At 55.0% G+C, this 14,115-nt stretch overlaps 1 protein-coding gene across 1 annotated transcript in view; it reads right to left on the reverse strand.

Moving 5' to 3' along the window:
- Positions 1 to 1,109: 1,109 nt before the first annotated feature.
- The window catches only part of PACRG (parkin coregulated), a 303,333-nt gene continuing 290,327 nt past the window's right edge, over positions 1,110 to 14,115 (reverse strand). The window contains exon 5 of the mRNA XM_036316019.1: positions 1,110 to 1,574. Within this exon, the coding sequence (XP_036171912.1) occupies positions 1,414 to 1,574 (161 nt within the window). The 3' untranslated portion in view covers positions 1,110 to 1,413. The remainder of the gene's footprint in view (positions 1,575 to 14,115) is intronic.

A 14,115-nucleotide genomic window follows, 5' to 3' on the forward strand; every position in this document is an offset into this window, starting at 1 on the left:
AGGAGCAAGGGGTCAAGTGCGGTGTCTGCCTTCGGAAACTGGTCTCAACCAACGAGTGACCATGACCTCTAGGCCGTGCTCAGTGGGTGGGGTTCGCATCTCCTAGACCCACTTTCATGCAGAAATGGCTGCAGAAGGCGGCTTCCTGGGCGGAGTTTCCAACGCCCGAGCTCCCGCCGGGCCAGCTGAGCGGCCGCGGTCAGGGCTGAGTGCCTCCCGGTGGGCCCTCCTCTCGGGCCCTTTTTCCTTTTCCAGTTGAAGGGAAAAGTGCATGTTCTTTGTCTATTTTTGGGGTCTCAATAAAATTCCCAGATCCTGCCATCGGACCTCCAGAGCGTGGCCGGAGAACCATGCAGGCGGCGGGAGGAGGAAGGGCAGGCGAAGTGCCGAGGAAGGAAGCTGATTTGTTTGCTGCAGGGCCTGTTCATGACAATCAAATGATTACAACGCATAGAAGTCACTACCCCATGTGAAGACAAGCCCTAAACAAGCCGCTGGACCACATCTGTCAGCAGCATGCCTGCCCCACATGGAGGGACAAGCGTCCAGACCGGCACTGTCCGAAGTCACGTATTCCGGGCTACCTTTCACACCTCACCCTGCGCCCCCCGCACCCAGGCTCCTCCCTCCCCCGCCCCACACGGCCCGGAGCTCCTGCCAGCCCCGACTCTGGGCTGGAAGGTTGGGTTACGGTTCCAGCCGAGGCTCAGGGCTGTGTCCCTGGGACACAGAGTTACCTTTTTGGGGGTTTTGTTTGTTTTAAATATGTTTTTATTGATCCAGAGAAGGGATAGGGTGAGAGAGAGATAGAAAGAAGCATCAATGATGAGAGAGAACCCTAGATCGGCTGCCTCCTGCAGGCCCCACACTGGGGATCGAGCCCACAACCTGGGCCTGTGCCCTGACGGGAATGGAACCGTGACCTCCTGGGTCATAGGTCGACGCTCAACCACTGAGCCCTGCCGGTCGGGCTCTCGGGTTTATCGGTGGTCCCAGAGGTGCTGCTAGCTGGTGCGTGTCTCTGTGACAAACACCTGTAAGCAGTCGGCATAACCGCTCCTTCCAGCCCGGACACCACCCCCGGGGCCGGCGGACACACAAGGGCCATGGCTGGGTCGCGTATGGAAATTGTTGTTTATTGTCCATACAGTGGAGGCTGAGCTGGGACACCTGTGCTGTCCGGGCTGCAGAAAGGGGCACTGCTCCTCGGGGACAAATGAGCACAGGACACTATTGTAATCTAAGAAACAGGCACAATTTATGTATCGGGAAGCCTTGCTCCCAGCGGGCGAGCGCCCGGCCGAGGCCACTGTCCCAGCGGCTGGAGGAGTCGGAGAAGGAGAGGAGCCCCACGCAGACCCGTGACCGGAGCACGGGGACCCTCCCCCGGCGGCCCCGCCCGGCGGCCGGCGGCTAGTTGAGCAGGCAGGACTCGTAGGTGGGCACCATGTACTTGATGTTGATGAACGCCTCTTCTCCCCCGTAGCGCTCGAAGGCCCCCAGCGTCTCCTGGATCAGGTCGCCCACGTTCTCCCTCCTCTGCTGGCTGTAGTCGATGCCGTCCCCGGAGTTCACTGGGTCGGGAAACACACAGAGAGCCGTTACTGCCCTGCGGCCCCCGCGGTGCCCCGCACACCAGCCTACCAGCCTGGGCGCCGCCTCTGGGGGCTGGTTAGGGGACGCCAGCATCGCCTGCTTGCACATTTGCACGCGACCTTGCGGGGTTTGGGGAGAGGTGACAGACAGACGTACAAAAGCACCACGTCCCAGGCGGGAGCGGATGCGAATTCATCTAAAGAAACGGGAGGCCCTGTGGGTCGTCATGGCGACAGCACAGCTCAGGGGTCGGGGCACCTCTTCCTCGAATCAACAGTGACACGGAGACCGTCCTCTTGGGCCTTGAGTCCTTCAAAGCCCCGACGGGGCCTGGAAGGAGCAGCCTCGGGCAGGGTAGTGTGGCCCGTGCGGCTCACCGGATGGTCTCTGGAGGGAGAGGCTGGGCCTCCCCGTGTCGGCGTGGCTTTTGTACAGCTTTTATCTCTGTCCCCAGGGCCGTGTCCCTAACCCAAGAGCTCTTTTCGAGTGGGTCCCACCCTCTGGGTGCAGGGGGCTAGGGGACGTGTCTTTGCCGCTGTGACGGCTCCCAACTGATCCCTACCATCTGGATGGCAGTTCCAGTGACGGCTTCACGTGGAGTTTCTGCTGGTTTGGGAGTCTCTCTAAGCCCAGGCGGGCGGTCAGCCCGGGGCGGGTGCCCGGAGGTCCCCACGGGGGCCCAGCCTCCCCGTGGCCGCTGCAGCCGGCCCAAGGCAGGGACCCCTCGGGCTGGCCTGCGAGGGGGACCCGGCGTGGACGTTCCCCAGGCCTCACAGGGCCCTCACTCTCACTCGCTGGGAGCAAGCATGTGGCCGCCCGGCCCGGGAGAGGCCTGGGCTGGGAACCCAAGTGCACGGGCACCTGACAGACACGGGGACCTTCGCTTCAGTCCAGAGGCTGACACCTCCACGGCTCTGTTCTCTAGTCACAGTCACAGTCACAGTCACTGCCCACATTCGCGGGATGTCACTCAGGGTCCCAGGACGTCCACGCGGACTCTCCCAGTGGGCGAGTGGTCACTGCACCTCTGCTCACAGGCTCCTCTTAGCTGTGATGAGAGTGAGGAGGCTGGGCGGGAAGAGCCCCTGGAATGTGTGCGTTTTATGCGATAAACTATTTCATATCCCAGCAAGATAAGCATTCTGGAGCCATATATGAAAATACTGTTAAGGAGGGAAAAATGGGATTTTAAGCCTTTTCTCCCTGGTTTTTTGGGACATTTGAAAAGAGATTGAGTAATGGCTCAGATCAGAAATACAGCGACAATTACAACCCCACACGGCATGCATTAGCAGTTCTTATCGCCGTCTCCACGGCACAGCGCACACAGATCGTCCCTGATTCACTTCCTCGGGCGGGGGTCAGGGCAGCGGAATCAGGACCGGTTTGCAGGCAGAGAGGAGACAGGAGTCTCACGCTATAGCGCCCATCAGGTTCGGCACAGGGAGCTCAGAGCGGCTCCCACAGCCTGGCAAGGAGGCGGGTTTTCTGCTCTCCCATGGGGAGCTGGGGGGTGGGGGTGGGGGGGTGGAAGTCTGAGTTACAGAGCAGCTGATGGGCTAAACTACCCACAGGCGACAGTTACCAAGAACACGCAGAAGAGACAATGCTTGACCCAAGGGCTCATGCCCGATTGTTTTTGAGCAAAAGATAAACTTAAAAAAAAAGCAGACCAATACACTCTTAAAGCAAGAAGGCTTTCCCCTCCCTCCCTCCCTCCCTCCCTCCCTCCCTCCCTCCCTCCCTCCCTCCCTCCCTCTCTCCCTCCCTTCCTGTCTGTCTCTCTCTCCTTTTTTTAAAGATGTACACGGTGGTCTAAGTGAGTCCCTTCCTCAGCGAAGGCAAGTGGTCTTGGTCCATTTGGGGGACTTTGCAATTGGAGGTCTTTGGGTTGAGTTGAGAGGAGGAAGAGGTTGGGGTGTGTGTGGAGAGAAAACATGTTAGAGAAGAAAGTCCAAAAGAGAGGGGACAGAAGCAGGACAGGTGCCAGGAAGGGGCAGGAGGGACAGGGACAGACGGGGCCCCGTGTGACCAGGGAGGTGGACATTGGAGAGCTATCTATTAGAAACAGCTTCGTCGTCCCAGGGTTCCAATCAGAGGGGCTGATCTTCAAGGGCTTCCCCCCCCCACCCCCCAGGTGACACTCCTGATGAACTTGCGGGGCAGGTGGCAGGACCTACGTGGGCACAGGACAGCCAAGCCCAGGGCACAGATGTCCGGGTGGGCGCACGGGGAATGTCATCGGTGACGGTGCTGAGTCGTGACAGGCTTGAGCCAGTTCCTTACGGACAAAGCGACGCAAACCGATCACGAATAAATGGTGCCTTTTGTTGGCGCATTAGGCAAAGGTCAAGCACTGAATAGACCATGTGGCATATTTTCCCGGCGGAGGCGAGGGGCTTGGAAAGTCCGCACACAAAGGCAGCTTCACCCACCCTGTTTTCCACGGCCTTGCAGAATGCCGCCCTGACGAGCACCCCCTTCGTTCAATAATAACCCATTCTTACTTTTCAGAAAACATTTAACTGTAGGAGTGAGCAAACCGTGTAGCTTTTCTGTTCCTCCACAGTGTGTCCGTCCAAGTGATAAAAAGAGCAGAGCAGAATGGAAGCTGCTTGTTCAGAAAGTGGGTTGGAGTTGAACGGCTCTGTGGCTGCAGAAGCGTCGCTGGGCGGGAGACAGGCAGAAGGAACACGTCCCTCTGTGTCCCCAAGCAGACGATGGGGGGACAGCTCAGGGAGAGGTGGGGAGCAAGGGGGGCCCCCCTTTCAAACGGGCAAGAGGGTCCGGGTCTTTGAGAATCTGAACTTGAGGGGATTCGTGTGAGCTCACCATGTTCAATACAGGGTGTCCCCCCGTCCCCCAAATGTATACACCCTTCAACAGCTGAGAGCTCAATTTTGAAAACGGAATGGATTTGAGTAAACACTGCCTTTATCGTCATTCTAAGTGTGTGTCTGCACTTTTGGGGGAAAGGACGCCGCCAGGATCGGGCGCGTGGAAGGGGTGGGTATTTACAATCGTCCGTTCTGAGGAGGAAGATGACAGTGCAGTGTGGGAAGCTAGGAGCCTGCTTCACGTCCCGCGGCTAAAAAGACACATCGATGATGCAAAAGCTGCGTTTTCTTTAGAAGCCAACCCGCCGGCCTGCAGCAGGGGGAGGGGACAGTGCGCTGCCAAAGGGAGAAGGTGCGGAGCGGGGCTGGCGCCGCTCAGACTCCCGCCTGCGGGAGCATGTGCCCAGCGCTGGGCCGCTGCTCCCGCATGGGCATTGCTGTAAGCGCATTCGTTCCTCCGAGATGGTTTCTGATGACGCAGGCGCTACGGCTAACACCCTGGCACGCTCTCTGCCTCGCCCTCTTTAATCTGTCCCCACCGGGGACCGTCTCTCCCTAGATGCCACTTGGGCCGAAGTGGGCGTGCTGGGACGGGCCCCTGCCCCTCTCGGGGCTGGCGGTGGCATCCTCCTGGGCATGAACACGGCTCATGGGGGAAGTGGCTGCCATGACATGTCGTCAACCAGGGTCACGGCAGAGGGAGGTGACAGACACACGCACACGCACGTCACAGGACGTCTGCTAGGCAGCACACGTGGGCAGGCGGCAGACATGTGTCACGTAGGGTTTTGATGAAATGTCCTCTGAGCTTTTCTGCAATTTCTGAGCTGTGTAGAAGCTTTTATTCTTTTTCTTTTTAAAGTTATGACTATTACAGGAAAAAGGGAAAAACTGAAAAAGGGACAATGTGGGCGGCCAGAGCAAGGACTTCCCACCCGGGCACATGGCACCTCCGCTGGCAGCGTCCGTGGCAGTCGCTGTGGCCTGCTGTCCGCCTGCAGCCCACGCACCCAGCCAGGCGCTGCGGGCAACGGCGGGCGCCCGAGGGAAAGGCCCCTGCTTGGGGGGGACGGCGGCGGGGGGGGGGTGTCCTCTCGCCGGGGAAGCCTAACTTAGGACTTAGGACACAGTGGTCACTCGCACCCGCCATGAACCAGGACGGATGGTGCCCCCGGAGCCCGGAGCCCGGCTGCGGCCCCTGGTGCCTCCGCTGCCTCCAGCACCTGCGTCCGAACCAGATGTGTGTGAGGTGCAGTCGGCGGGGCCCTCGGCTCCTCCACCTCAGAGACGGGAAGGGCAGCACTGACCGGTGGCCCCGGGGCCCCGAGGAGCGTGCACTGCAGTTTGGATCTGCCTCTCACGTTAAACGTCACACGTCACACACATGCTGTGGGAAAGGGGACGCACACTGGCTGTCTGGAAACGAGAGCATCGTTCAGGGCGTCGGAACCGCCAACGCGCGCCTGCCTGCTCCAGGCTTCCTCCCGCAGACCTGCCGCGGACGCACCTCGCTCACGGAGGAAGCGACGGGGGGAATCGGCCCCCATAGGGAGGCCACTCAGTGTGATTTCGGGAGGAGAAGCGCTTTCGTTGACTGCGAATCTGCCCCGGAAGCACAGCCTCGCCCTCGGAGGGGCGCAGGGGGGCCCGGGGCAGGGCAGGGCCCCAGGAGGGGAGCGCCGGGCACCCCTCCACCTGTCAGCCTGGCCCGCTCCCCACCTGGGCGGGGGAGGAGCGGGCGGACCGAACATTCTTAAAGAAAACGCGAGCGTGGGAAGCTCGATGGAAACCCCCGTGACTCAGGAAAGAAGGGATGGTCACAGGATGTCCGGCCGGTCGGGACCGCTCTGCCCCGCACGAACGCGGACCTGCCAGCCCCGCTTGTCCCCGCCACGCTCCACAGCAGCGGCTCCTGTGCGCCCCCGCGTGCAACACACTTAATGACTCACATCCGCCAACACCCACCGTCCCGCGCGTCCCGCCCCTGAGGCTGAACCGCCGCAGAGCCGGGCTCTGACATCCGTGGCCGCTGCGGGGCGGCGGCTGCACCCTCCGGGAGCCTGTCGCTGTCCCTCGGGGGGGCTGTCCTTGGGCCACTCTGCACACAGGGCATCTGGAGAGAACCCAGGCCAAGTCCGGCCGGAAGCTCTTCTTGGGAGAAGAGTGTCCCTGGGACAGAGCAGCCGGCAGACAGCACGCACGCTGTCCCCCCCCCTCCCCCCCGCATGTCCCCAGGGGACCGAGGGCTGGTGGCACGCTCGTGTGCCCGGAGGGCCTGGGTCCTCTGGTGCGTGCCCACCTGGGCCGGACAGTCCCCATGAAGCAATGCCGAGCGGAAGTTTATAAAATACTCACAGGACGCACCGAATTGTTTCTTTTTGGATCAGAAAAGGCATTTTTGGTTTCCTCAAACGCTGAGCTAAAAAATGTCCAGCACTCAGAGCCAGCTGAGGGAGTTTCACCTGCCAAGACCTGCAGCCTCGCGGCATCAGCCACAGCTGGAGCCGCCCCTGCCCACATCGCTGGAGAGAGGGGGAGCCCGTGGGGCCTGGGTTCAGGTCCTGGCAGGTGTGTGCAGGTGGAGCCTGCAGCAAGTGCTGTTATTATGTCTTGGTGCCATTAAACCATCGCAGACTTCCTGTTGGATGACTCAGCACATTCCCCCTTTGGGTTTAGCAGGCCTCGCAGTTATGAGATTGCGATGACCCAAACTCATTCCCCGTTTGCACATAAGCTGACATTTTCTGAGATCGAAGTATTAAAAAGATGACTCATCTAACAAGATGTCATTAAAAAGATAACTCATGATATTTATGAGTTTGGAAATGGTTGCTTTTGAGTTTGTTTTCCTATTTAATCAGAATTAAGATAGGGAGAAAAGAGAGGCACGGAGATATTTGATCTTGTAAGAAATGTTCAACTCAAGACCTAGATTAAATTGTCAACATTTGTTTTGTTGGAAATGTCTGTTTATTTGGAGTTAGTTTGAACTCAATTTACTTTATAGAAACAGTGTTATCTGTTTTGGAATAAAAGCCTTTCTCCCATAAAGTCTGGAAAATTACAGTAGCAACAACTATGAATTCCCCTGTGGTCGTCTCTGGAGATGAGAGAACAGAAGCGAAAGGGGAGACGGGAAGAAAACCAAGGCCTGGGTTCCTTCTTCTGCACTCTAAGGGGCGAGCCTTCTGGGAGATGTGTTGAGGTTAGACCCCTTTAGAATCCTGAACAAAGGCTTCACTTTCTGCTTTTGGCTTTGCTGTCCATACTTTGAGGGAACTGACCTTTTTTCCCCTCTTTCTTTTTATCTTCTTAACCATAACGTGACATCCCATTCAGAGCTCGGGTGTTCCCGTGTTTGGCCTACACAGCCCGCACTTCCCGGTGACCTCATATCCTCTTGTGAAGTGACCGTTTCCAACAGACTCTTCAGCACGACTTTACGATGGGCGGTGCCAACGCCTTGGTTCATGGCGGGGTGGTGCGAATCAACGTTGTGATGGTTTTGTAACCAAAAACTTATAACCGCAGCATCTGGCATGCAGAGGTGCCCGCGGGCTTCAGTACCTCAAATCCCCTCAGGTCTTGTTGACATGAATGGGATTCACAGGGTTTCTTTCCTCTGAAGATAAAAGCTTTGAAGCAAGACCCCGATTCCTAGCCGGATGTCTCCCTTGCTTCTTCCTTCTCTGACACAGGAGGCAGGTGACTAAAGCAAGAGGCTGCCAAGCCACCGTAGATTTGAAAGCTCAGGGAAAGGGTTGCCCCTTCCGAACGGGGGCATTGATCACTTGTGAAACTGAAGATGATCATCTTGGCCCAATTGTCAATGAAATATTTAAATTTCCCATCAGCTACACAATGAAAATTTCTAAACAACTGCCATTTTCCAACTGCAAAGTAGACAGTAGCAATGATAACACGGGAGTGTACTGGTATAGCGGGGAAAACTGGACTTTGAGGCACATAACCTGTCATATAATATTTCAATAATTTAGTAGCTGCAATGTTCAATAGCTTACTAGCAGTCTAACTATAGACAGGTGTCTTACCTTCTCTGAATCTCAGTCACCTCCCCTGTACAAAGAAGGGACTAAATTTTGGGTGGTTTCTGGCTCCTGCCCCTCCCAACATCACGTTTTATATCACAATATAACTTTGAAACGCGCTTTGGAAATGATGATTATTCAATGTATTTTGAACTGAAAGTGTTCACAAAGCAACGGTATAATTCTGCAGAGCAAGTCACAAATCTCGTGCGCATCAAATCCAGCTTTCAAATCAAGTTCCAAGAAAACCCGAAAGGACCAACGTTTATGTAATTAGTTCGTTAAGGAAGAGAACGCTGTCAAAGCCTCAAAGTATTTGCTGACACACCACCCAACAGTACTCTCGTCTGCTATTTCAATAGGCCTGTGTAGACTCTGATTCCTTAGAATAAAAATCAAATGTACACATTGATTTTTAAAATAGATTCAGCTGACGGAAGTCTGGTCCAGACTCCGGACAGGTGGGTTACGCTCCTCTCTGGGTAAGGACTTGGCCAACATGGTTCACTGGGAAGCCCGGGTCTGAAAAGGAAGAGAGAGTTCTGGGTCCAACTCTCGTCTTCAACCTATTCCCCCTGGCTTATCTCCTGGCGGGTCATCATAACAACAACAGAAATGCCAGCACAACGCCACCTGAAACTAAGACTAGCCCTAGGAGCTGAGTGTTATGGTCGGCTCCCCTGCTCAGAGGGGCAAGCGGAGGTGTGGAGAGGTGAGAGCCCTTGGTACATGACCCAGGCACGACCTGAGGCCGGGGTGGCGGAAACAGAGAGACTGGGGGTCTGCTGACGTGTGACAGGAGGGTAACGGGAACGTCCGAGTCAACACAGAGAGTGAGCCAGGGAGCAGTAACGTGGCCTTGGTACCTGGAAGAAGAACTTGAACCCCGTAGAGAAGGAATATCTTTAGGAGAGAGGGCCTAGGTGTGAGATGTGGGGGAGAAAGCCCGCCACCTGCAGCCAATGAACTGGTTCATCTTAACTTCCCTTTATATACAGACTATTACGCTCTCTTTGCTTCGTTGTATATCCTTAAAGCCATGACATCTTTTGCAGAGATGTAAGCAGAAAGACACAAGTCAAGGCTGCCTGATTTCAAGGACTTTTTCATAGAACACACCAGGAACATGGGCGACTCGAGGATTAATTTCACATCCCGTCCCTCCAGTCTTCATGAGGGCTTACGTGCTGTTTCTAGATCTCTGGGTATGAGTTTCATGGTGTTCGGATGGGGAAGTGATAGGGCTTTAATGTGCGCGAGACGGAGCGGCGGCTGAGAGCCGCTGTCCAGGTGGAGGGATGCCTGGTAGAGTGAGGCCCGAGGCGCTGGGAGAACCTGCCTCTGCAGGATCGCGGGAAGGGGCGGAGGTGGTGAAAAGGAGACGTCCTGGAGGCATCTGAATGGTCTTTGTCCTTAAAAAAAACCCAAAAACATGCCCAATTCAAGCCACAGATGTTGGGGCAGTTTTTGAATCTGAGTCCAGCTTCCCAGCCTCCAGGAAGAGTGGTGGGTCTCTATGTCCCTTCAGGAAACGGTTTCTCTGGACTCCTGCGTGGAACCTGAAGGAGCCCGATGCCGTGAGGAGCCCGGGATGCGCTAAGAGGTTCAGGTCCTCTTTGTCTCCGCCTTCGCTCTGTTCGGTTGGCTGTTGTGTGGAGCACCGTGGACGGTCCCATAGATCGGATTCCAGTTGGCCCCCCAGCCCGCCCGATGTAGGTCGTCGCCTACCTGAGCTTCCCACCTTCGCGCTCTCCTCTTCCTAGTTTCCTGCAGATCAATGTTCCCAACCACACTTCCTCCTGATTAACAAGCAGCGTCGCCCTGTCGCGGGACAGATCAGGTTCAAACGCCGTCCCCTGGGGCCTCTGTCACCTGCCCTCCCTTCTGAGACCGGTCTTGTATTTTGCTTCTTCCCAGCAGGACCTTCCTCTCCGCTCCGAATGGATTTCTCCCCAGCCCCGAGGTGTGAGATTTCTATTCAGGTCTTTAAAATTCCGCGTAGGAATACACTGCCCTCCCGCTCCTGGGCAGTCGAAGCCGACCGCTCTCAAGGCTGGTTTGGAATTTATTTCCTCTGTGGAGCTGACCCCACAATCCTCTTTCCTTCCTTTGAATTCCTGGAGCCGTAGTCAGCAACCCCCACCTGCCTCGTGCACACGCCACTCCAGGCCAGGGGTGGGGAGCGTCCGGCCCATGGGCTGTGTCGGGCCTGTGAAATCATTTGGTCTGGCCCTGCCAAGGCAACCGCAGGCAGGACTACAAATTAAAAAACTCTAGGAGCTTTCCTCGTAGCAACATAAATTTATATGACGTGAATTATGTTCAGCGAATGATGTTATAAATATCCACATGGCCCTTGGCAGGAAAACCGCTCCCCACCCTGCTCTAGACCTGGGGCCGTGTTTTATGTTTGTGCAGTTTTCCGACACTTCCCCACCTCTTGAGAGGCGGATCACACGAGGTGTAAACCTCACGTGCTGGCATCAAGTGCAAACGAGACAACTGTGAAAGGGATACATGAATAAACTAATGCCCACGTCATGGGGTTTCTGAATCCAGATCTATAGTAATAAAAGAGTAATATGCAAATCGACTGAATGGCCAAATAGTGGAACAACCACCCAGATGACCACGCTATGACACCCACTGGCGCCAGGCCAGCCAAGGCGGGTGCCATTGGTCGGGGGCCCCGCCATTGCCCCATGATCATGCCACAGAGGGAGGCTCAGGCAACTGGCCAGCGGGCTGTGGCAGATGGGGCAGGGCCTCCCTCCATGGGGCATTGGTTGTGGGGCTCCCAGACTTCAAGAGGGCACAGGCCAGGCTTAGGAACACCCCCATCCCACCCACCTGCCCAGTGCATGAATTTTGTGCACCGGGCCTCTAGTATTATATAAGTAAATTCAGTTCTAAATACATTGTATGTTAAATGTGATGACTGTAATTAAACTAATTCTTATTCTTTATTTGCTATTCACATACTTATGAGTTCTCACCCTCAGCAATAGTATTTCTGTGAATTTGAACAGGTGAGTTTAAGCACATAGAGGGGCTGGCGGTTAAATAGCCTCCTCTCTTTTCCAAAGTCCACCTTGGTTTAAAGTGAGGTTTACCCGAGTCACCCTTAAATTTGAGAGGAAAAATTTTCTCTTTCCAAAATGAAAAACCAGATTATCCCATTCACTATATGAGCAGCCTTTGCTCTAAGATGAAAAAAAAAAAAAAAATACTGGATTTTTAAAATCGTGTCTTCACTGAATATCTAAATTTGGGTGAATATAATTTCTTATGGAGCTACATGGTACTTTCCAGCCAACGCAAGAAATAGCCAAATAATGATTTCTGCTGGAAAGGAAATATTGATGTCTGCTTTCAGGAGAGATGCAAACTTGTTGGAAGTAATTTCGCTACTTGAGGCTGATGCTGAAAACTAAAAAATGAGCCAGAATGACAGCTGTTGGCACAGGTTTCCGTTTTCAGGAAACATTAATGATACGGCCTATGTTCAGCTCTGATTTCATGTTGTGTGTGACTAAGGCACCAAAATGAAAAGAGCCATGTCAGGTTTCTTTCTTTCTTTTTAAAAAAAACCCTCACCTGAGGGTATTTTTCCATTGGTTTTTAGAGCGAGTGGAAGAGAGAGGGAAAGAGAAAGAGAAACATCGATGTGCGAGAAACACATCTAGTTGCCTCCTGCATGAACCCCAACCAGGGCCCGGGCCAGGGTGGAGCCTGCAACTGAGGTATATGCCCTTGACCAGAATTGAACCCAGGACCCTTTGGTTTGCAGGCTGATGCTCTATCCACTGACCCACACCGGCCAGGGCGAAATGTCAGATTTCTAACAAGTGTCGTCAGCAAATGCAGTAAACTATGGGGAAATGTACTCCTCAAATGATCTCTAGTGGAATCTGGAATTTCATCGACGTGGTGAACTCAGGACTGAGAAGCTGGTGCGTCCACTGGCCATGCCGTCATAGCAGAAAGTGATTGACAGCCTGCACCGAGGGGCGTGGAGCCACAGGGGCGGGGACCACACGGCCTCCGCGTACGTCTATTCTACTGCAGAACATAAATAAATAGATACACTCTCCAGTGCTGCTTCCGATGAAGGAGCGCAATGCACAGTCTCCGCAGACCAGCCCCCCGCTTCAGGGAGACACCCCAGCTTGCCGGAGCTGTCTGCCCTTTGACGTTTCTAAAATGAATTATTGGGTGGGAAATGGGAACACATTTCCAAGCAGTTAGCTGGACGTTCTACAGAGCGGGAACCTCTCCCGTCAAATGAGCCCGATGAACGCAAAAATAATATATTTGATGAACAAGTCAAAGCTATCGGCCGGGCTGACCTGAGTTCACTGTGTCAAAGTGACGGCGGAGAAACCTTTCTCAACGTTTCAGCTGAGAACAGCCGCGCGGTAGCTTTCCAAGCCCCGACGGCCACTTCTTACCAGCTTCTACGCTGGGGAGCCGAATGTGGCCAGGGACAGCCTCGTGGCCACCAAGCCCATTAGAGCCGACACAATCCGGAAAGACTCGAGCCTGCCCGAGAACGCCCAGGGCTTTGCTGAAGTCCAATCAAATTCTTACCACATGGTGAAGAGTGGGGGGGTGGGGGGGGGTGGGGGAGGGGAGAGAGAGAGAGAGAGAGAGAGAGAGAGAGAGGTGTTTAAATTGTGGGCGGAAGATGAAAACGTGGTCCAGTAATTTGCCGGAGCAGCAAAATTGGGTTTGCACAAGAATTGAAACTAAAGCTTTTGCAAATGCCGATAGGAGAAATGTGCTGACGGTGGATACTTTTGAATAAAGGGTGTTTATTTGCCGGAGTTACATTTTTATCACTGAAATTCCTCCGTTTAGTGTTTAGTGCACACAGTTGCTTTCCCTGCCTCAGGGTTTGAAGAGGAGGCGAGCTCAGCCCAGGGCCGCGTGGGAAGGAAGCGCTGTACCCCCAGGGCCGGCCTGGGCACAGGCTCCCTGTGGAATGCAAACAGCGCTGCCTCCAGCTCAGGGGGCCTCGCCCGTTGTTGAATCTCTGATGGAAACAGGTGCCATCGCCCCTGCCTGGAGGGACAGGGCAAGGGTGAAGTAAGAGAACATGTTATGTCTCATGACCATGACACGCCGCTGGTAAATTCCGGCAGCAACTGTGACCACTGCAGCCACTCTGATCAGCACCCCAGCCTGTCCCCGACTGCACTCTCCTCCGACAGACAAGCAGCATTGCCCACAGGACACCATGAGCAAGCTTTCTGCTTTATCCATAAAAGCATAATATGCTAATTAGACTGGATGTTCTTCTGGACGAAGCTGGGGCTGTGAGGGAAGTCTGGGTCCCAGGTTTCTGCCGGTGGCCAGAGGGAAGCCGGTGCCAGCAGCCAGGGGAAGGAAGGTCTACTCTTGCAGGAATTTCGTGCATCGGGCATCTAGTTGTTGAATAAAATGGCTCACTCTACAGCCTCGGAACCAGAGCAGGTCGAGCCCTTTGTCTTCAAGTCACGCAGGAGGGGGAGTTTATTACCTGGTTCACCCCACACACCGGGAGCCCCATCTTCGGGATGTTTGCACACTGGCTTCCCAGCTGGAGGACGAGGGGAATGAGGTGGGAGATCCACAGGGGAAATCAGGAGCCG

Source organism: Myotis myotis, unplaced genomic scaffold, assembly GCF_014108235.1.
Source record: "Myotis myotis isolate mMyoMyo1 unplaced genomic scaffold, mMyoMyo1.p scaffold_m19_p_7, whole genome shotgun sequence".
In the NCBI taxonomy this organism is placed as follows: Eukaryota; Metazoa; Chordata; class Mammalia; order Chiroptera; family Vespertilionidae; genus Myotis; species Myotis myotis.